Genomic DNA, 23,958 nt, shown 5'->3' on the forward strand with positions numbered 1-23,958 from the left:
GTTCAAGAAACATCCACCATGCTTCACTGTTACCTGCAGACACTCATTATTGTACCACTCTCCAGCCTTTTAACACACAAACCTTCTGCTGCAGCCAAATAATTCAAATTGTGAATTACAAGTCCTGCTGCCATTTTTCAGCACCCCAGTTCTTTTATTTTCATGCATATTTGAGTTACATGGCCTTGTTTCCACATCGGAGGTATGGCTTTTTGGCTGCAACCCTTCCATGAAGACCAATTCTGTCCAGACTTCTCTGGACAGTATATGGGTGTACTTGTGTCTCACTGGTTTCTGACATTTCAGAGCTGATGGCACTGCTGGATATCTTCCAATTTTAAAGGGTAATGATTTGTTTCATCTGCTGCACTAAGTTTCCTTGGCTGACTACTGCATCAACAATACTCAACGTTGCCTGTTTCTTTGTGTTTCTTCAAAAGAGCTACCTATAAAAGATGATGCAGGTTTTAAGGCAAAAGGCACATATATAACATATAGCATAACACCAAATATTTATTTGACATGGCTTAGCTCCCATAAGAAGATCAGAATTCACAATGAGAAAAAACCTAAGGGAAGAAAATGAAAGTTAGAAAATACAGACAGTAAGCCTACACAGAAGTCTTGCAATCCAGAAAAGAAGATAAAATTGAAAGACTAAAAAGGACGTCATAGATAAGGTGGGAAGAGACAGGTCTTATGAGCACAATTTTGTACATCAAGACCATTTTTGTGCAGGTGGTTCCCTACTTACAAACAGGCTTCTAAGAATGTATTTGTAAGTAGAATTTGTTTATAAGTTGAGTCCCATGTTAAACACAGGGAAAAGTAAATAAGCGATTTTCTTTCAGACAACTCTAGATTTTGACACATGGGGCCATATGCAATTCACTTTTTCACCTTAGTTTTCTCCTAGGTGATATTTTCAAAATTGTCAATAAAATGCATTTTAAGCCACCAGAAAGCAAGAAAATACTCAAAATAATTTAATATTACTTTTTACCTACTTTTTGGTACTTTTTTAATTAAAATGTGCTGGGAAACTATTTTAAATTGAAGATGAAAAATTATCTCCTAGGAGAAAACTCAGGTGAAAAAGTGAATTGCATATGGCAGGCCCATATGCAATTCACTTTTTCTCCTGTATTTTCTCCTAGGTGATAATTTTTAATCTTGTATTTAGAATAATTTTTAGCACTTTGCAAATGAAAAAATACCAAAAATAGGTAAAAAGGTACTATAAAAAATTATTTTGAGTAACTTCTTGCTTGCTGGTGGTTTAAGGCATTTATTTACAAGTTATAAAAAAATATCATGTAGGAGAAAACTCAGTAGAAAAAGTTAATTGCATATGAGCCATAGAATAAACTATGTTTTTTTGGTTGTTCTCAGTGGTTTAAAATAATTATTACCGTTTATACAATGCTGTAATATTTAACAACCCGAATATGTAATAAAAAAGTATTGTATCTTTTGTACATGAAGACAAGTTTGCTTGTACCTCTGAAACATTGTAAGTAGGTTGTTTGTAAGTGGGGAATCAGATTACACCCCCCCTCCTCAAGCGCCTGCAGACACGTACATGCGTTGGGGAAAAAAGGGTGCAGGGTGTAAACAATAAGCAGTAATAAAAAAACATTTAATAATGTGTATGAATTTATAATGTGTATGAATTCGCAAATTGTAAAACGATAATCTTCCCTGTTTTAACCACTTAAGCCCACAGGGTTGTTTATTTTTTGCATCTGAGCAACTTTCACCTCCCATTCATTTGTCAATAACTTTATCACTACTCATCACGATGAATTGATCTATATCTGTTTTTTTCCGCCACCAATTAGGCTTTCTTAGAGTGATACATTTTGCTAAGATGTTATTTATCTAAATCCATTTTAACAGGATCATTAAGAAAGAAATTTAAAAAAAAATATTATTTCTCAGTTTTTTGCCATTATTGTTTGAAATTAATATATGCTATGTTAATTAAAACACATGTATTTTATTTGCCCATTTTATTACATCATTTAAATTATGTCCCTATCACAATGTATGGCGCCAATATTTTATTTGTAAATAAAGGTGCATTTATTCATTTTGCATCCATCATTATTTACAAGCCCATAATTTAAAAAATTATATTAATATACTCCTTTGACATGCATGTTTAAAATGTTCAGACCCTTAGGCAACTATTTATGGTTTTTTTTTTAATTGTAATTTAAAAAAAAATTATTAAAATTTTATTTGGGTAATTTTTGTTGTGGGAGGTGAACAGCTAATTTTTAATGTAAAAATGTATTTATTTAATGAAAAATGGATGTGGGTATAGTTTTACTATTTGGCCACAAGATGGCCACAATCAAAAAGTCCTGGAAGCGTACAATCACGCTTCCAGGAAGTATTTCTAGGAGACTTTTTTTAACTCAGAAAAACCACAGCCTCTGATAAGAGGCTGTCGGCTTTTCTGCGGGGGGCTTGGATCAATGAATAGGATCTATAATACCATTCATAGATTGCTGGGCTAACGGCCAGCAGGAGTGCACGCACTGCTAAACAATGTTCGTCCAGATAGGCTTAAGTGGTTAAAAGTGAAACGTATAATTACGTTTGTTAAAAAAATGATAATACATGTTTAACTACTTTGGCCTCCTGGACGTACTAGCTATGCCCAGGAGGCTATGTGCGCTGCCGCGCGCCCCCGCGGCCGACCGCGCGCGTGCACGCGCACTCCCAGGCCGCGGTTCGCTAGCCAGGCAATCAGTAAATCGGGCTATGGTGCCCGATCACTGATTGCTCTCCCCCCGAGAAAAACCGTCAGCTTCGCACGGAAGCTGAAGTTTTTCTGTTCCTATTTCCCCCGACGTCACTCTAAGCGTCCGTGTTATGCTTAGAGTGACGTCATTGTAAACAAACTCATGGCTGCCATCTTGTGGCCAAAAAGCTAACTGCAGGAAAATGCAAAAAAAATAATTAAAAAATAGACCAATATGTCCTAAAAAAATTGATTTGCATCCCACCCTCCCAAAAATACCCACATAAAATGTTTAATAAAAAAAAAAAAACATTACAATAAAAAAAACACATAAATATTTACCTAAGGGTCTAAACTTTTTAAATATCTATGTAAACATGAAATATTTATATATTTTTTTAATTATAAGCTTGTAAATAGTGATGGATGCATAACGGAAAAAATGCACTTTTATTTCCAAGTAAAGTATTGTCGCCATACATTGTGATAGGGACATAATTTAAACGGTGTAATAACCGGGAGAAAATGGGCACATACAATACGTGAGTTTTAATTGTGGAGGCATGTATTATTTTAAAACTATAATGGCCGAAAACTGAGAAATAATGCTTTTTTTCTGTTCTTTCCTTATTCTTCCTGTTAAAATGCATTTACAGTAAAGTGGCTCTTAGCAAAATGTACCCCCCAAAGAAAGCCTAATTGGTGGCGGAAAAAACGAGACCTAGATCAGTTCATTGTGATAAGTAGTGATAAAGTTATAGGCTAATGAATGGGAGGTGAACATTGCTCGGAAGCATAAAGTGAAAACGACTGAAGGCTGAAGTGGTTAATCATTATAATTGCATATTATTGTGAATAACCATCATTTATTGTTTCTTCATATAATAAAATCTGAAAATATTGTTTATAACGATGAAAAAAATATAGAAGTGTGTTCGTAACAGCTATTGTAAAACATGTAAATATTACTAACATTTCACTACAACTAAACCTAACCCTACTCTCACACAGAACCCTCCCTGTACCTATCCCTAACCCTTAGACCCCCTGGCGGTGCCTAACCTTAAGACCCCCCTGGTGGTGCCTAGCCCTAAGACCCACCTGGTTGTGCCTCACCCTAAAACCCCCCTTAGTGATCGTTTTATTGTGTGGAGAATAATGTTTTACAAATAGTGACTGTAAAACATATATTACGTTACATACTGATCGCTTTATTTTGTGAATAATAATGTTTTACAAACAGTAAGGGATAACATTTCAAATAATGTTTTAGGTAAATACAATACATATATGTTTAGTATTTTTGTAAACGTTATTCGTCACGACTCACGGACACATTTAAACTTAAATCATCACAAGCGCCATTAGAAAACATCAAAAATCTCTTGGTGCCGTTTGAAAATGTTTATAATCTCCGGTGCCCTTTTTTCCTGTTCAGCGCCCATCAAACGATATGTATTATGGGAGTGAATGGTGGCACCTTTTTTGTCCACTTGTCTCATGCGCCCAAATTCCCTGCTTCCCCTGCAGACACCTTTTGCAAAAAAATCAAATGTATGTTGATAAGCTGTTGATAAGCTCTTTAGAAATTCTTCTAGCTCAAAGTGCTATGTGCTAATTCCAACAATGGTTAATTTGCATATATTCAGCAGTGTTGCTCTTGGAGACATCTCAAGCTCACTCCAACCTGAATTATCGCAAATTCTTTCTGTTTTAGGAAAGCAAACTTTCGTTTTTCCTAATTCCAACAAAATTATATCTCGTTTTCCTGATAGGCAAGAATTTGGGGTTTATGTAGCTTATGACATTTATCATATGCACACCTATATCATTACACAAGCAAACCTAATTAGTGCAGTAAAGCACTTGGTGAGTTGACATATTTGTTGTTCCTCTTTCCCTTAGAGAAAATAACTTCATTAAGGATTTCCCACAACTGGCAGATGGACTTCTCGTCATCCCACTTCCTGTGGAGGAACAATGTAGAGGTGTCCTCTCTGAACCAAGACCTGATATTATGCTGCTTACAGGTACCCCCCCCCCCCCCCAAAAAAAAAAAAGTCTTCATTCGTAGCATCTTCTTCTATAATATGCCTAAGTACACATTCTTTTTGTTTGTTTTTAATCAAGTCTATCATTTCACTGATGTCAAATATTAGATTTAACAATTAAGTGTTAAGTGTCTAAAATACCTTTTAACAGCATATGTTTATAATAATTTAAATAGTATAAACATTTAATTCTTTTTTTGCACCAAAATTTGTATTGATATTGTGTGAGGGCACAACAAATTGTACAGTTACATGTTTATAAAATATTGTATGGCCTTTCATAAAAGCTAAATATGGTATAGTTTCACTTTAATAACTAGACAGAGATTGGAGACCAAATCTAGCTTTGGATAGGGCTGCTAGCTTGAAGCCCCATACACATTCTCAACAGCAGTCTTTTATGCAGCACAATTATCAAACAACTTTTGTTGTAAAACAAGTTAAAACAACCAGAAATGTTGCTTGCTATTGTTCAAACAACTGATAAGATTGATAAGACGTCAATCCAACTGTTGTCTTATCAGTTGTTTGAACAACAAAAGTTGTTTGATAATTGTGCTGCATAAAAGACCGCTGTTGAGCGTTTGTATGGGGAAGCCGTCAGAATTCTTTTTATTCATCAACAACATTTAAGCCAACCTTTGCTTTTGCCATATTTTGAATTATTGTAATATTATAAACATCATGAATTTACAAACATGCTTGCTGCAGAAAGTTTCTTAGAGCGGATTTATTTTGTTTTTTGCCTGCACAAGAGCTGCCATTCTCCTGATGATGCCAACACTATATACAGAGAAAATTCACAGTCACATACAAAATGATTCTTTACTCACCTCCTTATATGTACAAAAAGATACTTGAGACCAAAATATCCATCTTTACTTACCTCGGGCTTCTTCCAGCCCCTAGAAGTCTCTGTGTCCCTCACCGCAGTTTTGCTCTCATCCCGTCTTCCGCTATCCCCTCTGTATTGGCCGGTGAGCGGCACATGCATGCACCTGTGTGGCCGCTTTGGCGGGGACAGCAGAAGACTGGGTGACAGTAGAATTGTGGCGAGGGACACAGAGACTTTTAGGGGCCGGATGAAGCCCCAGTAAACTAAAGATTGATTCATTATTTTGGCCTCATGTATCCTTTAACCTCTACATATCCATGGAGCTAAAGGGGGAGTCACACAGATAGAGATGGCTCGAACCTCCGATTTTGGGTTTGCAAACCTTGAACGCGAACTTCCGCAAAAGTTCGAATTTGCGCGAACCATGCGAACCGCAATAGACTTCAATTGGCAGGCAAACTTTAAAAACTACAATCACTGTTTCTGGCCACAAAAGTGATGGAAAAGATGTTTCAAGGAGTCTTTAACACCTGGAGGGGGGCATGGCGGAGTAGGATACACGTCAAAAATCCCGGGGAAAATTACGGATATGACGCACAGCAGGGTTATAATCCCTAAAGGGCAGAAATCACATTGCATTCCTAAATTGGAGGCATAAAGTGCTTAAAAACATCTTGCATGTGTATACATGAATCAGCAGGTGTAAGGCCCGGTTCACATTGGCGGTCGCCGTCCGGAATCGCCGTGCCCGAGCCGGACCACATGCGGAACGGACGGAACGGACGCATGGCACAGCAATGAAAGTCTATGCGTCCGTTCACATGCGTCCGTTCCGTCCGGACCGGAGCCGGACCGGATCCGGACTCCGGCGTAAGATCCAACATGCGCTATTTTTTGGTCCTGCTCCTCCGGCAGACGTATCCGGAGCGGAGCCGGAATGTTGCATCCAGCCAATACAAAGCAATGAGAACCGGAGAGCGCACAACACACTGGCCGTAAAAAACGGACGCTCCACCCCACCTCCCATGCTTCCTCCATGCTACAGCGGCCATCCTGGACGGGGACACATGGGCCCAGCGCCCACAGAGTGGAGCAGCAGCGACCTCACGCTGGAGCTCCCCGGCAGCAACATGTCCGATACGTCTGATAACGAGGAGGTGAGGCCCTACAACGACCCCAGAGCTTCTGCCGACCTCCCAGACCCCAGGTATTATTATACAGCTTGTTATCTCAAACGGATCCGGACCGCAACCGTGTTCATACCGCACGGAAAACGGATGCAAACGGACCGGATCTGGATAGGAACCATACGGATCAGGTCCGGTCCGGATCCGGTGCGGTCCGGACATCCGTTCCGGTTTTTAAAAAAACGCAAGTGTGAACGGGGCCTAAGTAGTGTACTGCTTCACACTGAAAGACCAAACTCACTGTGTAACACACCGCAAACAGCTGTTTGTTTAGTGATGGTCGCGCTGGACTGGTGCACACGATGGCGAGAGTGCAAGCAATGGCGGTTTTCAAGCCCATATGGTCGGGCTGAGGTAGCTCAATGACAAAACAACAGTGACTGTCTAGCTGATCGAATTTGGTCTGTCCACAATGAAGCAGTGACCTTATTATCTTGGGTGTTCCCTCCAACACACTCATATAGTTACATAGTTACATAGTTATTTTGGTTGAAAAAAGACATACGTCCATCGAGTTCAACCAGTACAAAGTACATCTCCAGCCCGTCCCCCACATACCCCTGTTGATCCAGAGGAAGGCGAAAAAAACCCCACAAGGCATGGTCCAATTAGCCCCAAAAGGGAAAAATTCCTTCCTGACTCCAGATGGCAATCAGATAAAATTCCTGGATCAACATCATTAGGCATAACCTAGTAATTGTAGCCATGGATGTCTTTCAACGCAAGGAAAGCATCTAAGCCCCCTTTAAATGCAGGTATAGAGTTTGCCATAACGACTTCCTGTGGCAATGCATTCCACATCTTAATCACTCTTACTGTAAAGAACCCTTTCCTAAATAAATGGCTAAAACGTTTTTCCTCCATGCGCAGCTCATGTCCTCTAGTCCTTTGAGAAGGCCTAGGGACAAAAAGCTCATCCGCCAAGCTATTATATTGCCCTCTGATGTATTTATACATGTTAATTAGATCTCCTCTAAGGCGTCTTTTCTCTAGACTAAATAAACCCAGTTTATCTAACCTTTCTTGGTAAGCGAGACCTTCCATCCCACGTATCAATTTTGTAGCTCGTCTCTGCACCTGCTCTAAAACTGCAATATCTTTTTTGTAATGTGGTGCCCAGAACTGAATTCCATATTCCAGATGTGGCCTTACTAGAGAGTTAAACAGGAGCAATATTATGCTAGCATCTCGAGTTTTTATTTCCCTTTTAATGCATCCCAAAATTTTGTTTGCTTTAGCTGCAGCGGCTTGGCATTGAGTATGATTATTTAACTTGTTGTCGATGAGTACTCCTAAGTCCTTCTCCAAGTTTGATGTTCCCAACTGTATCCCATTTATTTTGTATGGTGCTAGACCATTGGTACGACCAAAATGCATGACTTTACATTTGTCAACATTGAATTTCATCTGCCATGTATGTGCCCATATAGCCATCCTATCCAGATCCTGTTGCAATATGACACTATCTTCCTGAGAGTTGATGATTCTGCACAATTTTGTATCATCTGCAAAAATAGCAACATTGCTCACTACTGCATCTACTAGGTCATTAAAAAATAAATTGAAGAGCACTGGACCCAGTACAGACCCCTGTGGGACCCCACTGCTAACAGTCTCCCATTTTGAGTACGATCCATTGACCACAACTCTTTGTTTTCTGTCCATTAGCCAGTTCCCTATCCATGCACACAAACTCTTCCCCAGTCCTTGCATCCTCAACTTTTGCACCAGACTTCTGTGGGGAACAGTGTCGAAGGCCTTTGCAAAGTCTAAGTATATCACATCTACAGCATTCCCAATATCCATATTAGCATTCACTACCTCATAAAAGCTGAGCATGTTAGTCAAACAGGACCTGTCTTTAGTAAACCCATGTTGATGCTGAGAAATAAGATTATTTTCTACTATGAAGTCATGTATAGTATCTCTTAGTAACCCCTCAAATAGTTTGCATACAACTGATGTTAAGCTTACAGGTCTATAATTTCCTGGATCAGATTTTTTGCCCTTCTTAAATAATGGGAAAACGAGGGCTGTACGCCAATCCACTGGGACTCTGCTAGTTGCAAGAGAGTCACAAAAGATAAGATAAAGGGGCTTAGCTATAACTGAACTTAATTCTCTTAGGACCCGAGGATGCATGCCATCTGGGCCAGGTGCCTTGTCTATTTTTAATTTATTTAGTCTTGCCTTTACTTCTTCCTGCGTTAAGTATTTAATATTACAGTTAGAAGATTGAGACTCTTCTGCCTCTGTAATTTGCAACAGTGCTGTTTCCTTTGTGAAGACAGAAGCAAAGAAAGCATTTAATAACTCTGCCTTACCTTGGTCATCCACCATTGTGTTCCCACCCTCATCCTTTAGGATTCCTATACAGTCAACCTTTCTTTTTTTAGAGTTGATGTACTTGTAAAACTTTTTTGGGTTAGATTTGATATCCCTAGCGATTTGATTTTCAGCTTCGATCTTTGCCAGCCTAATTTCTTTTTTACAATTTGTATTGCACTCCTTATAATTGCTTAGTGCAGCCTCAGTCCCCTCCTGTTTTAGGACCTTATAGGCATTCTTTTTCCTCTTCATTTTATCCCTAACCTTTCTATTCATCCATAGAGGCCTTTTTTTTATTCCTAGACATTTTGTTTCCATATGGGATATACATACTACAATATTGATTGAAAATACGTTTAAAAGCTTGCCATTTCCCTTCAGTGTCCTTCCCTTGTTGTACATTATCCCAGTTCACCAAACTTAGTGCCTGCCTAATTTGATTGAACTTTGCTTTTCTAAAATTCATAGTTTTAGTGGTCCCGCTGCCCCGTGGCCTATCAGTCACCAGATCAAACGTTATCATGTTGTGATCACTATTTCCCAAATGTTCTTGAACCTGCACATTTGATACATTATCTGGTCTATTAGAAATGATCAGATCCAGTAACGCATTCCCCCTAGTTGGTTCCGTTACCATTTGAGTCAAGTAATTGTCCTTTAGTGCTGCCAGAAATCTGCTGCTTTTACCAGAATGGGTAGCCTCAATACCCCAGTCAATGTCTGGAAAGTTGAAGTCGCCCATAATTATGACCTCATTTTTACTTGCAGCTTTTTCAATCTGCTGTAGTAATCGCAGTTCTGCAGCTTCATTAATAAGAGGTGGTCTGTAGCATACCCCAATAAGCAATTGGCAACTTTTATTTCCACCATGAATATTTACCCAAACAGACTCCACATCTTCGCAATCTTCCTCCATCTCATCGTTGAGGACAGCTGTAAAAGAATTCTTAACAAAGAGACAAACCCCTCCACCTTTTTTCCCTGTTCTATCACTCCTAAACACATTGTATCCTTTTAAATTAGCTATCCAGTCATGGCTTTCATCCATCCATGTCTCGGTTATTCCCACAATGTCATAGCCTTTGTCATTCAGAATGAACTCTAGTTCGTCTATTTTATTTGCAAGGCTCCGAGCATTGGTTACCATGGTCTTTACATTTTTACCAACACATTTACCAATTTTGTTTACACGAAATGGGCTACTTGAAGTTTTACCAACCTCCTTAATCTTTACACTGTCCCCACCCCCCTCTCCACCCCCCATAATGTTAGGCTCCCACTGTCTTTTTACCTTATCTTGTCTACATATTGAGACTTTATCCTCCCGCCTCCCCCCAGATCCTAGTTTAAAATCTCCTCCAACCGTTTAGCCATCTTCTCCCCCAATGCAGCTGCACCCTCCCCATTAAGGTGCAGCCCATCCCTGCTGTAGAACCTGTAGCCGACTGCAAAGTCTGCCCAGTTCTCCAGGAACCCAAACCCTTTCTTCCTACACCAATTTCTCAGCCACTTATTTAACTCCCTAAGCTCCTTCTGTCTCTCAGATGTAGCGCGTGGCACTGGCAGTATTTCAGAGAACACCACCTTGGAGGTCCTTGCTTTAAGTTTATCTCCAAGTACCTGAAAATCATTTTTGAGGACCTTCCATCTCCCACTAACTTTGTCATTGGTGCCAATGTGTACCATGACAGCTGGGTCTTCCCCAGCCCCACCCAATAATCTGTCAATTCTTTCCGCTACATGCCGAACCCGAGCACCCGGGAGGCAACAGACTGTACGGCATTCACGGTTTCTTCGACAGATTACCCTATCTGTGCGCCTAATAATTGAATCCCCTACCACCAGTACCTGTCTAGCCTTAGTTGCACTCCTATTCCTTTTCTCGTTACAGCAGTCTGCCCCTTGGTTGCTAAGGAGCACATCCTGCTGCAGCATTGCTACTTCTGAATCATCCTCCCCAATATTACGCAAACAAGCATACTTATTAGTGAGGGACAACTCGGGACTAGCCTCCCTGCCACTTTTTCCCCTACCCCTTCTAACTGTGACCCAACTAGCGGCTACCTCTGCTTCTTGCTCCGGCTTTACTCCACCCACCTCATCTTCACCGATTCCATCCAGTGTCTGAATCGTGAGATCCAAGCTCATCTCCATGTTGTGTATGCGTCTCAGTGTTGCGAGATGCTTATTTAGCTCTGCGACTTCCGCCTCTAACTGAGCAACACGCACACACCCAGGGCAACAGTAAACACCCTCAATCCACTGATCAAGGCATGCATACATGTCACAGGATGTACACTGTACAGCATAGTCCAACATGATGACTATTGTGTGGGGAAATTTTATTTAAAGTAAACTGTGGCAGTAAAAGTTGAGACGGGAGAGGGAGTGAAGTTCGGGAGTGAGTGCAGCTGGGGTGGAAGAGGGGGAGGGATGGAGGGGGAGTGAGTGAAGTTGGAGTGGAGGAGGGGGAGTGAGTAAGGTTGGGGTGGAGGAGGGGGAGTGAGTAAGGTTGGGGTGGAGGAGGGGGAGTGAGTGAAGTTGGAGTGGAGGAGGGGGAGTGAGTAAGGTTGGGGTGGAGGAGGGGGAGTGAGTGAAGCTGGGGTGGAGTCCTCAAAACTTAAAGACTACACCACAACGTGTTAGCACATCCTAACCAATGCAAAGAACCGCAATATTGTTTACATTTTTTTTTTTATTTTTTTTTTTACCTGCTACCTCTCACCTCTCTCTTTGTGCCTGTGTTGTAACGCCTGTTTTTAACGCCTATACCACTTGTGTCGAAGCCACTTAGTGAGCAAGCCACAGACTGAGCAAGCTCAGCACTGAGTCCTGAGGCTGACCAAATACCTCCTGTTACAGCTAATCCCTCCCCCTAGCTAATTACCTGCCTGTTGCAAGTAGAGTTGGGCCGAACCTCCGATTTTAGGTTCGCGAACCGGGTTCGCGAACTTTCGCGGAACGTTCGGTTTGCGTTAAAGTTCGCGAACCGCAATAGACTTCAATGGGGATGCGAACTTTGAAAAAAAAAAATAATTATGCTGGCCACAAAAGTGATGGAAAAGATGTTTCAAGGGGTCTAACACCTGGAGGGGGGCATGGCGGAGTGGTATACACGCCAAAAGTCCCCGGGAAAAATCTGGATTTGACGCAAAGCAGCGTTTTAAGGGCAGAAATCACATTGAATGCTAAATGACAGGCCTAAAGTGCTTTAAAACATCTTGCATGTGTATACATCAATCAGGTAGTGTAATTAAGGTACTGCTTCACACTGACACACCAAACTCACCGTGTAACGCACCGCAAACAGCTGTTTTTACTAGTGACGGCCGTGCTGGACTGGTGCGCACCATCGCGAGAGTGCAGGTTTTGGTGGCTTTACAGCCCATATGGTCGGCCTGGCTGATGTAGCTGAATGACAGAACAGTGACTGTCCAGCTGATCAAATTTGGTCTGACCACAATGAAGCAACGACCTTATTATCTTTTGTGTGCCCCCCGAGACACTCGTCTAGGCGCCGGTCATTGCTTCATTGTGATACGCAAGCCCCTTCACCATGGCAAGGTAATGATCACGAAGGGGAATGGGCGCATGTACATGCCTTTTCTTTTGTTGTTGCAGCTGCCCTCAGTGCAGCCAGAAAAATTAGGCAGTCATGTACACGCACCATAAAAATTATTACAGCGGCCGCTGCTAGCAGCGGCCTAAAAAATTCAGCAATCCGCCTGGAGTCCCGGACCCTGTTGGTGGTGGCGAAGAAGGTAGTGAAGCGGCCTGCAGGCAGACATGCTGTGTGGAGGGACTGGGAGCAACTTAGTCTTTTTGGGGCAGGCCAGGCAGCCAGTCACACGGCGTGCAGGCAGAGATGCTGTGTGTGCGGGGACTGACTTAGTCTTGGGGCGGGCAGCAGCCCTCCGGGATCCATGCCTCATTCATTTTGATAAAGGTGAGGTACTTAACACTTTTGTGACTTAGGCGACTTCTCTTCTCTGTGACAATGCCTCCAGCTGCGCTGAAGGTCCTTTCTGAGAGGACGCTTGCGGCAGGGCAGGAGAGAAGTTGGATGGCAAATTGGGACAGCTCTGGCCACAGGTCAAGCCTGCGCACCCAGTAGTTCAAGGGTTCCTCATCGCTGTTCACAGCAGTGTCTACATCCACACTTAAGGCCAGGTAGTCGGCTACCTGCCGGTCGAGGCGTGGGTGGAGGGTGGATCCGGAAGGGCTACGGCGAGGCGTTGGACTAAAGAACGTCCGCATGTCCGACATCACCATGAGATCGCTGGAGCGTCCTGTCTTTGACTGCGTGGACACGGGAGGAGGATTAGTGGCAGTGGTACCTTGCTGGCGTTGTGCTGTCACATCACCCTTAAAGGCATTGTAAAGCATAGTTGACAGCTGGTTCTGCATGTGCTGCATCCTTTCCACCTTCCGGTGAGTTGGTAACAGGTCCGCCACTTTGTGCCTGTACCGAGGGTCTAGTAGTGTGGCCACCCAGTACAGCTCATTCCCCTTGAGGTTTTTTATACGGGGGTCCCTCAACAGGCAGGACAGCATAAAAGACGACATCTGCACAAAGTCGGATCCAGTACCCTCCATCTCCTCTTGCTCTTCCTCAGTGACGTCAGGTAAGTCAACCTCCTCCCCCCAGCCGCGAACAATACCACGGGAAGGTTGAGCAGCACAAGCCCCCTGCGACGCCTGCTGCGGTTGTTCTCCTGCCGCTGTCCCCTCCTCCTCCTCCTCCCCCAAAGAAACACCTTGCTCATCATCCTCTGAGTCTGACTCGTCTTCTGCACACGACCTCTCTTCTTCCTCCTCCTCCCCCCTCTGTGCTGGCGCAGGTGTTGAGGAAACAGCTGGGTCTGATGAAAATTGGTCCCATGCCTGTTCCTGCCGTAACGGTTCCTGGTCACGCTCATTCGCAGCTTCATCCGCCACTCTACGCACAGCACGCTCCAAGAAGTACGCGTAGGGAATTAAGTCGCTGATGGTGCCCTCACTGCGGCTCACCAGGTTGGTCACCTCCTCAAACGGCCGCATGAGCCTGCATGCATTTTTCATTAGTGTCCAGTTGTCGGGCCAGAACATCCCCATCTTCCCAGACTGTTTCGTTCTACTCCAGTTGTAGAGGTACTGGGTGACGGCTTTCTTCTGTTCTAGCAGGCGGGAGAACATGAGCAGGGTCGAGTTCCAGCGAGTGGGGCTATCGCAAATGAGGCGTCTCACCGGCATGTTGTTTTTACGCTGAATTTCTGCAAATCGTGCCATGGCTGTGTAAGAGCGCCTCAAATGCCCACAGAACTTCCTGGCCTGCTTCAGGACATCCGCTAAGCCAGGGTACTTTGCCACAAATCTTTGAACCACTAGATTCATGACATGTGCCATGCAGGGTATGTGTGTCAGCTTCCCCATATGCAAAGCGGCAAGCAGATTGCTGCCGTTGTCGCACACCACGTTGCCTATCTCCAGGTGGTGTGGGGTCAGCCACTCATCCACCTGTTTCTTAAGAGCAGCCAGGAGAGCTGCTCCAGTGTGACTCTCCGCTTTGAGACAAGCCATGTCTAAGATGGCGTGACACCGTCGTACCTGGCATGCAGCATAGGCCCTGCGGAGCTGGGGCTGTGTAGCTGGAGAGGAGAACTGCCACTCAGCCAAGGAGGAGGAGGAGGACAGCGAAGAGCATGTAGCAGGAGGAGAGGAGGTGGCAGGAGGCCTGCCTGCAAGCCGTGGAGGTGTCACAATTTGGTCCGCCGCTTTCTGCTTGCCATCGTTCACCACCAGGTTCACCCAATGGGCTGTGTAGGTAATGTAGCGGCCCTGCCCGTGCTTGGCAGACCAGCCATCCGTGGTCAGGTGTACCCTTGACCCAACGCTCTTCGCAAGAGATGACACCACTTGCCTCTCAACTTCACGGTGCAGTTGGGGTATGGCCTTTCTCGAAAAATAAGTGCGGCCTGGCATCTTCCACTGCGGTGTTCCGATGGCCACAAATTTACGGAAGGCCTCAGAGTCCACCAGCCGGTATGGTAACAGCTGGCGAGCTAACAGTTCCGCCACGCCAGCTGTCAGACGCCGGACAAGGGGGTGACTGGCCAAAAGTGGCTTCTTCCGCTCAAACATTTCCTTCACGGACACCTGACTGCTGCTGTGGGCAGAGGAGCAGGAACCGCTCAAGGGCAGAGGCGGAGTGGAGGAGGGTGCCTGTGAAGGTGCAAGGGAGAAAGCGGCAGAAGCAGATGATGCACCTGAAGGAGGAAGAGGAGAAGGAGGGTGACTTTTCTTTTGTGTGCTGCTGCTGCTTTTGCTCAGGTGGCCATCCCATTGCTGTTTGTGCCTTTTCTCCAGGTGCCTTCGTAAGGCACTTGTCCCTACGTGAGTGTTGGCCTTTCCACGGCTCAATTTTTGTTGGCAGAGCGAACAGATGGCTTTGGTCCGATCTGAGGCACACACATTAAAAAATTTCCACACCGCTGAGCCACCCTGGGATGTGGGCACTATGGGGACCTCAGCAGCTGATGCTGAAGGGCAAGTTGGCTGGCTGTACATAGGTGGCGATACATGGTGCCGGACTCTGCCACCAGCTGTTTCTGACGAAGAGCTGCCCCAGCTTCTTTCAGCAACTTCTCTCCTCCTACTACTCTCTGACTCCCCTTCTGAACTGTCCCCCTCTTCATCTCCTCTATTGGGAACATACAGAGGATCCCTATTACCGTCATCATCGTAGTCATCCTGCCCAGCTTCGCTTGCCTCAGACAAATCCAAACTTGCACCATCAGTAGGTCCTTCATCCTCCTGACACGTTACATCCATAGTGTTGCCGCGTAACTCAGACATATTAGCTGGTGAAAATTCATCTGGCTGTAACAACAATGGCTGTGCATCAGTGATTTCAACACTAAATAATTCTTGCGAAGTGTCAAATGCAGCGGAAGTGGTGCTAGTAGTAGCGCTGGTGGCTGAGCAAGATGAGGTGTTCTGTGTCGCTAAATACTCAACCACGTCCTGACAATCTTGGGAGGTGATGGGACATGCCTTCTTCCGAGCACTGTACTGTGGGCCAGGTCCACACGAAATTACATTTACACGACCTCGCGCAGACCTGCCGGGTGGCCTTCCTCTGGCTCTGGCACTACCTCTTCCTCTACCTGTTTTGTCCATATCGGGTATGCACGGAGTGGTATATCACACTGCGTGCACTCACATAGGTAGGTGGGTTCACTTAACTGCACAGGTATGCGCACTGATGCGGTGGGTTCACTGAACAGTACAGGTATACAGTGGCAGGTTCACTGAACACAACAGGTATGCAGTGGCGGGTTCACTGAACAGGTATACAGTGGCGGGTCCACTGAACAGAACAGGTATACAGTGGCGGGTCCACTGCACAGAACAGGTATACAGTGGCGGGTCCACTGAACAGAACAGGTATACAGTGGCGGGTCCACTGAACAGAACAGGTATACAGTGGCGGGTCCACTGAACAGAACAGGTATACAGTGGCGGGTCCACTGAACAGAACAGGTATACAGTGGCGGGTCCACTGAACAGAACAGGTATACAGTGGCGTGTTCACAGAACAGGTATGCAGTGGCAGGATCACTGAACACAATAGGTATGCAGTGGCGTGTTCACTAAACAGGTATACAGTGGCGGGTCCACTGAACAGAACAGGTATACAGTGGCCTGTCCACTGAACAGGTATACAGTGGCGGGTCCACTGAACAGAACAGGTATACAGTGGCGGGTCCACTGAACAGAACAGGTATACAGTGGCGGGTTCACAGAACAGGTATGCAGTGGCAGGATCACTGAACACAATAGGTATGCAGTGGCGTGTTCACTAAACAGGTATACAGTGGCGGGTCCACTGAACAGAACAGGTATACAGTGGCAGGTCCACTGAACAGGTATACAGTGGCGGGTCCACTGAACAGAACAGGTATACAGTGGCGGGTCCACTGAACAGAACAGGTATACAGTGGCGGGTTCACAGAACAGGTATGCAGTGGCAGGATCACTGAACACAATAGGTATGCAGTGGCGTGTTCACTAAACAGGTATACAGTGGCGGGTCCACTGAACAGAACAGGTATACAGTGGCGGGTCCACTGAACAGAACAGGTATACAGTGGCGGGTCCACTGAACAGAACAGGTATACAGTGGCGGGTCCACTGAACAGAACAGGTATACAGTGGCGGGTTCACAGAACAGGTATGCAGTGGCAGGATCACTGAACACAATAGGTATGCAGTGGCGTGTTCACTAAACAGGTATACAGTGGCGGGTCCACTGAACAGAACAGGTATACAGTGGCGGGTCCACTGAACAGAACAGGTATACAGTGGCGGGTCCACTGAACAGAACAGGTATACAGTGGCGGGTTCACAGAACAGGTATACAGTGGCGGGTCCACTGAACAGAACAGGTATACAGTGGCGGGTTCACAGAACAGGTATGCAGTGGCAGGATCACTGAACACAATAGGTATGCAGTGGCGTGTTCACTAAACAGGTATACAGTGGTGGGTCCACTGAACAGAACAGGTATACAGTGGCGGGTTCACTGAACAGGTATACAGTGGCGGGTCCACTGAACAGAACAGGTATACAGTGGCGGGTTCACAGAACAGGTATGCAGTGGCAGGTTCACTGAACACAACAGGTATGCAGTGGCGGGTTCACTGAACAGGTAAACAGTGGCGGGTCCACTGAACAGAACAGGTATACAGTGGCGGGTCCACTGAACAGAACAGGTATACAGTGGCGGGTCCACTGAACAGAACAGGTATAGAGTGGCGGGTTCACAGAACAGGTATACAGTGGCGGGTCCACTGAACAGAACAGGTATACAGTGGCGGGTTCACAGAACAGGTATGCAGTGGCAGGATCACTGAACAGGTATGCAGTGGCAGGATCACTGAACAGGTATGGGGTGGCAGGATCACAGTACAGGTATGCAGTGGGCTGAGGGCTCACTGAACAGAACAGGTATGCAGTGGCAGGATCACTGAACAGGTATGGAGTGGCAGGATCACAGTACAGGTATGCAGTGGGCTGAGGGCTCACTGAACAGAACAGGTATGCAGTGGCAGGATCACTGAACAGGTATGCAGTGGCAGGATCACTGAACAGGTATGCAGTGGCAGGATCACAGTACAGGTATGCAGTGGGCTGAGGGCTCACTGAACAGAACAGGTATGCAGCCAGGAAGAAGTTAAGCCTAACTAATCTTTCCCTATATGAGAGACTGCAGCAGCTCGCCCTACTCTCACTAATGCAGGCACACGAGTGGCCGTAATGGCCGCCGCTGCCTGCCTTATATAAGGGGGGGGTGGGGCTCCAGGGGCTAGTGTAGCCTAATTGGCTACACTGGACCTGCTGACTGTGATGTAGAGGGTCAAAGTTGACCCTCAGTGCATTATGGGGCGAACCGAACTTCTTCCGCAAAAGGTTCGCGTGCGGTACCCGCACGCGAACCACCTACGTTCGCGCGAACCACGTTCGCCGGCGAACCGTTCGGCCCAACTCTAGTTGCAAGCACACTAGAGGAAAAAATGTACTTTTAAAAACTTTTAAAACGTACACTTGCGGCTAGATATCTGATGAACTGCAATGCACAAGCCTACCAGATATCAAAGCAGCAAAACACAAATTTACAAACAACAGCAATATAATATAATCAGAGCTCACAATTCCCAGCAGTGAAGTGAACAGCCCTCCACCAAGATTAAGGCTTTGGCCTACACTTCCTGTTTAATATATCACCTGTGTTACAGCTAATCCCTCCCCCTAGCTAATTACCTGCCTGTTGCAAGCACACTAGAGAAAAAAAAAAGTACTTTTAAAAACTTTTAAAACGTACACTTGCGGCTAGATATCTGATGAACTGCAATGCACAAGCCTACCAGATATCAAAGCAGCAAAACACAAATTTACAAACAACAGCAATATAATATAATCAGAGCTCACAATTCCCAGCAGTGAAGTGAAACAGCCCTCCACCAAGATTAAGGCTTTGGCCTACACTTCCTGTTTAATATATCACCTGTGTTACAGCTAATCCCTCCCCCTAGCTAATTACCTGCCTGTTGCAAGCACACTAGAGGGAAAAAAAATGTACTTTTAAAAACTTTTAAAACGTACACTTGCGGCTAGATATCTGATGAACTGCAATGCACAAGCTTACCAGATATCAAAGCAGCAAAACACAAATTTACAAACAACAGCAATATAATATAATCAGAGCTCACAATTCCCAGCAGTGAAGTGAAACAGCCCTCCACCAAGATTATAGGTCATCATTGCTTCATTGTGATATGCAAGCCCCTTCACCGTGGCAAGGCAACAATCACGAAGGGGATTTGACACATGTACATGCCTTTTGTTTTGTTGTTGCAGCCAGAAACATAGGCAGGCATGTACACGCACCAGAAAAATTATTATTCTTTTTGTTAGCGGCCTTAAAAATTCAGGAATCCACCCTGAGTCCTGGACTCTGTTGGTGGCGGTGGAGAAGGCAGTCAAGTGGCCTGCAGGCAGAGATGCTGTGTGGGGACTGACTTAGTCTTGGGGCAGGCAGCAGCGGCCAGCAGGCAGGCAGAGATGCTGTTTGGGGACTGACTTAGTCTTCGAGCAGGCACTAGCCCTCCGGGATCCATGCCTCATTTATTTTGATAAAGGTGAGGTACTGAACACTTTTTTGACTTAGGCGACTTCTGTTGTCACTGACAATGCCTCCAGCTGAGCTGAAGGTCCTTTCTGACAAGACGCTTGAGGCAGGGCAAGCCAGAAGTTGGATGGCAAATTGTGACAGCTCTGGCCACAAGTCAAGCCTGCGCACCCAGTAGTCCAGGGGTCCGGAGTTGAAGCCTGAGAAACTGCTACCACCACACATCCAAGGAAGGACCCAATGTGCTGTATAAGTAATGTACCTGCCCTGACTGTGCTTTGCAGACCAGGCATCTGTGTTCAGATGGACACTTGACCCAACGCTGTGTGCCAGAGATGACACCAGTTGCCTTTCAACATCACGGTACAGTTTGGGTATCGCCTTTTTAGAAAAATAATTGCTGCCTGGTATCTTCCACTGCAGTGTCCCAATCGCCACAAATTTTCGGAAGGCCTCAGAGTCCACCAGCTGGCATGGTAACAGCTGGCGAGCTAAGCCAGTTGCCAGACACCGGGCAAGGGGGTGACTGGCAGACATTGGCTTCTTCCGCTCAAAGATTTCCTTAACCCTCTGGGGGATAATCCCGAGCTGAGCTCGGGGTAAGCCGCCACAGAGGATTTCTCAGGCCCTGGTGGGCCGATTTGCATATTTTTTTTTTGTTGCACGCAGCTAGCACTTTGCTAGCTGTGTGTATATACCGATCACCGCCACTCCGCGCTGATTCGCCGCTCCCCCCCCCCCAAGACCCCGTGCGCAGCCTGGCCAATCAGTGCCAGGCAGCGCTGAGGGGTGGATCGGGACTCCCTCTGACGTCACGACGTCGTTGCCGTCGATGACGTCATCCCGATCGTCGCCATGGCGACGGGGGAAGCCAAACAGGAAATCCCGTTCTGAACGGGATTTCCTGTTTGCTTTGATTGCCGGAGGCGATCGGAGGGGGTGGGGGGGATGCCGCTGCACAGCGGCTATCATGTAGCTAGCGCGAGGCTAGCTACATGATTAAAAAAAAAAAATAATTTTAAAAAAATGTGCTGCGCCGCCCCCTGGCGATATTATTGTATCCCCCAGGAGGTTAATGGACACCTTGCTGCTGTGGGCAGAGGAGCAGGAACCGCTGGTATAATACAGTGTGCAGTCACACAGATGCAGTGAAAGGTATTTACTTACTGGTATATAAAACAGTGTGCAGTCACACAGATGCAGTGAAAGGTATGGGAATCAAGGTTCAATTCCAGTCCGGAGTGGGAGCCTGAGAAACGGCTACCACCACACGTCCAAGGAAGGCAGCAGGCACGGCACGCAAGTCCCGACTCAGGGAAGAAGTGGCGGAAAACAACAATACAGGAGGACTCTTTCGAGGCCCTGCTGTATAATGATGAGATGAATACACTTGAAACCCTTTAACGAGAAACTGTTATGGAGGGCAAGTCTGCCATCCATTCAAGTGAAAGGTATGCAGTGACTGGTGGTATAATACAATGTACAGTCACATAGGTGCAGTGAAAAGGTACGCACTGACTGGTATATAAAACAGTGTGCTGTCACACAGATGCAGTGAAAGGTATGGAGTGACTGGTGGTATAATACAATATGCAGTCACACAGGTGCAGTGAAAAGGTATGCACTAAATGTGCTGGGCCTGGCACAGTATAGCAATTCGCAAGGGCCTGCTGCGACAGACAGGGCTGTATATGCAGTGTCAGTGGGCCACACACAAGAAAAAAAAAACACATCACAAGAACATACGCTCTCAAAAGAGCTTTTTTGTGGTGCTTTTCATCAACAAATATCAGCAAGGAGCAAGCTAACAAGACCTAAGTAAGCTTTCTCTGTCTCTCCCTTATCTCTCACTACAGGTAGCAGACAGAGTGAAAACATGGCCAATGCTGCTGCCTTTTATAAGAGGGGGAGGGCTCCAGGAGGGAGTGCAGCCTCATTGGCTGCCATGTGCTTGCTGACTGTGATGTAGAGGGTCAAGGTTTAGCTCAATGATGTAGTATAGGGGGCGGGTCGAACTTGCTATATGTTTGCATTTCGACGTGACCGCGAACCCGCGTTCGCGTGAACTAGTTCGCCGGTGAACCGTTCGGGCCAACTCTACATACAGACAACATACTTTGAAAAAGGGAGTCCTGCAATTTAGATTCCTGATGGAGCCTCAAGTAGAACATCAGTAAAATTACCAATATACTGCTGTTGGGAGCTGCTTAACCAGTTATTGAAATGTGTACAGTGTATCAACACCCCTTGAGACTTCATCTTATCTCCAGGGATGTAGATATACCATATAGCAGCATAGAGGGTGCTAATGTGTCTGGGAACGTGAAGAATCACTCGCGGCCCCAGCCTGTCGGCTCCTGTCACCGAAACAGGAAGTGGCTGCCAGCGGGGCCAGGAGGATTGGAGGGAGACGACGAGGGTACCGGACAACTGCAGGGGGCTATTGGAAGCCCTAGGTGAGTAAAACTCATTTTTTTTGTTTGACTTAAGTGTCCCTTTAAAGTAATGATGGCCACACATTTTTCTTTAATTAGCTACTTTTTTCTTACCATAATACAAATTCTAATAGTCTATTCAGTAGGGCTATCAGCTGTGTATCCACTTGACTTCTCCACAATGCAACTGATGGTCCCAACCCCATTTATAATGCAAGAAATTCCACTTAATAAACCTGACAGGGCACACCTGCGAAGTGAAAACCATTTCAGGTGAATACCTCTTGAAGCTTATCAAGAAAATGTGTGCAAAGCAGTAATCAAAGCAAAAGGTGGCCACTTTGAAGAACCTAGAATATTACATATTTTTAGTTGTTTCACACTTTTTGGTTATGTTCTATACTTCCACATGTGTTAATTCATAGTTTGGATGGTGGATCTACAATGTTCATAGTCATGAAAATAAAGAAAACTCTTTGAATGAGAAGGTTTGTCCAAACTTGTGGTCTGTACTGTATATATATATATATATATATATATATATATATATATATATATATATATATATATATATATAGACACACACATCACTTCTTCGTTATGTTTGTAAACACTGCCTAAAACTGGCAATTAAAAGCCAGGATCGCGTCGGGGAGCGCCGGAAACGGCAAAGAGGGATCCAGGAGATCACAGTGACCCGATTGGTATGTTTTTTATTGTACAATTCGGACAGTACAGATTCTCTTTCAAGCATAATTTTAACCACAGCTTTGACAGTGTAAATTGATCTTACTGGGAAAAAGCTAAACATATAATTTAAAAAGAAATGCCCACCAAGTTCGACCAATAAACCACTAAAAAAAACTGCACCTGCTTAAGATGGGTAATGTTTTACCATGGGACCTACTGTAGTTATGGCAAATTCTATACAGGCAGTCCCCAATATGCAGTACCATTTTTTTATTACATATTTTTGTTGTTACAGTATTTTATAAACGTGTAAGCAGTTAAAAACAGATTAAAAGCATTTTGAAAACAACCAAAAAACATTGTTTATGCTATTTGAACTAATCCAGAGGTGTCCAAAAGTAAATAATTTTTCCACGTTTCACCATGTTTAACAACAAACTCCAGTAACATAACCTGTTTGTAGGTAGGGAACCGCCTGTACATGAATTTAAAAGGGCCATATGCAATTATCTTTTTCACCTTAGTTTTCTTCTAGGAGATAATTTTTAATCTTCAATTTGAAATAACTTTCCAGCACTTTTCAACTAAAGAAGTACCAAAATGTAGGTGAAAAAGTACTGTCAAAATTATTTTCAGTGTTTTCTTGCTTTCTAGTGGCTTAAACGGCATTTTATTGACAAATTTAAAAATATCACCTAGGAGAAAACTCAGGAGAAAAAGTTAATTGCATATGGGCCCAAGTGTCTTAAATGTTTTGATCAATGTTTTCCCACAATTTTTAGTTGTGGGAAAGTGATATCGTGATCCAGTCAGGGAGACAGATTTGGGCTCTGGTAGCTTTTCTTTTGTTTCTATTGAGATGCAGTGAGGCTTAACCCTTTCGGGACCAGCTGCCTAACCCCCCTTAAAGCGGAATATAACCCTGCATTTCAACTTTGCTCTAAAACATTATTTACAGTATATTATATGCAACCAGCATTTTTTTTTACTAGACCAGCATTGGAAGGGTTA

At 44.8% G+C, this 23,958-nt stretch overlaps 1 protein-coding gene across 3 annotated transcripts in view; it reads left to right on the forward strand.

The window, feature by feature from the left end:
* Positions 1 to 23,958, forward strand: part of ASTN2 (astrotactin 2) — an 818,428-nt gene that overhangs the window by 538,495 nt on the left and 255,975 nt on the right. For all 3 annotated transcript variants that reach the window (XM_068248102.1, XM_068248105.1, XM_068248104.1), the window contains exon 13: positions 4,658 to 4,782. In XM_068248102.1, the coding sequence (XP_068104203.1) occupies positions 4,658 to 4,782 (125 nt within the window). The remainder of the gene's footprint in view (positions 1 to 4,657; positions 4,783 to 23,958) is intronic.

Source organism: Hyperolius riggenbachi, chromosome 8, assembly GCF_040937935.1.
Source record: "Hyperolius riggenbachi isolate aHypRig1 chromosome 8, aHypRig1.pri, whole genome shotgun sequence".
Lineage (NCBI taxonomy): Eukaryota > Metazoa > Chordata > Amphibia > Anura > Hyperoliidae > Hyperolius > Hyperolius riggenbachi.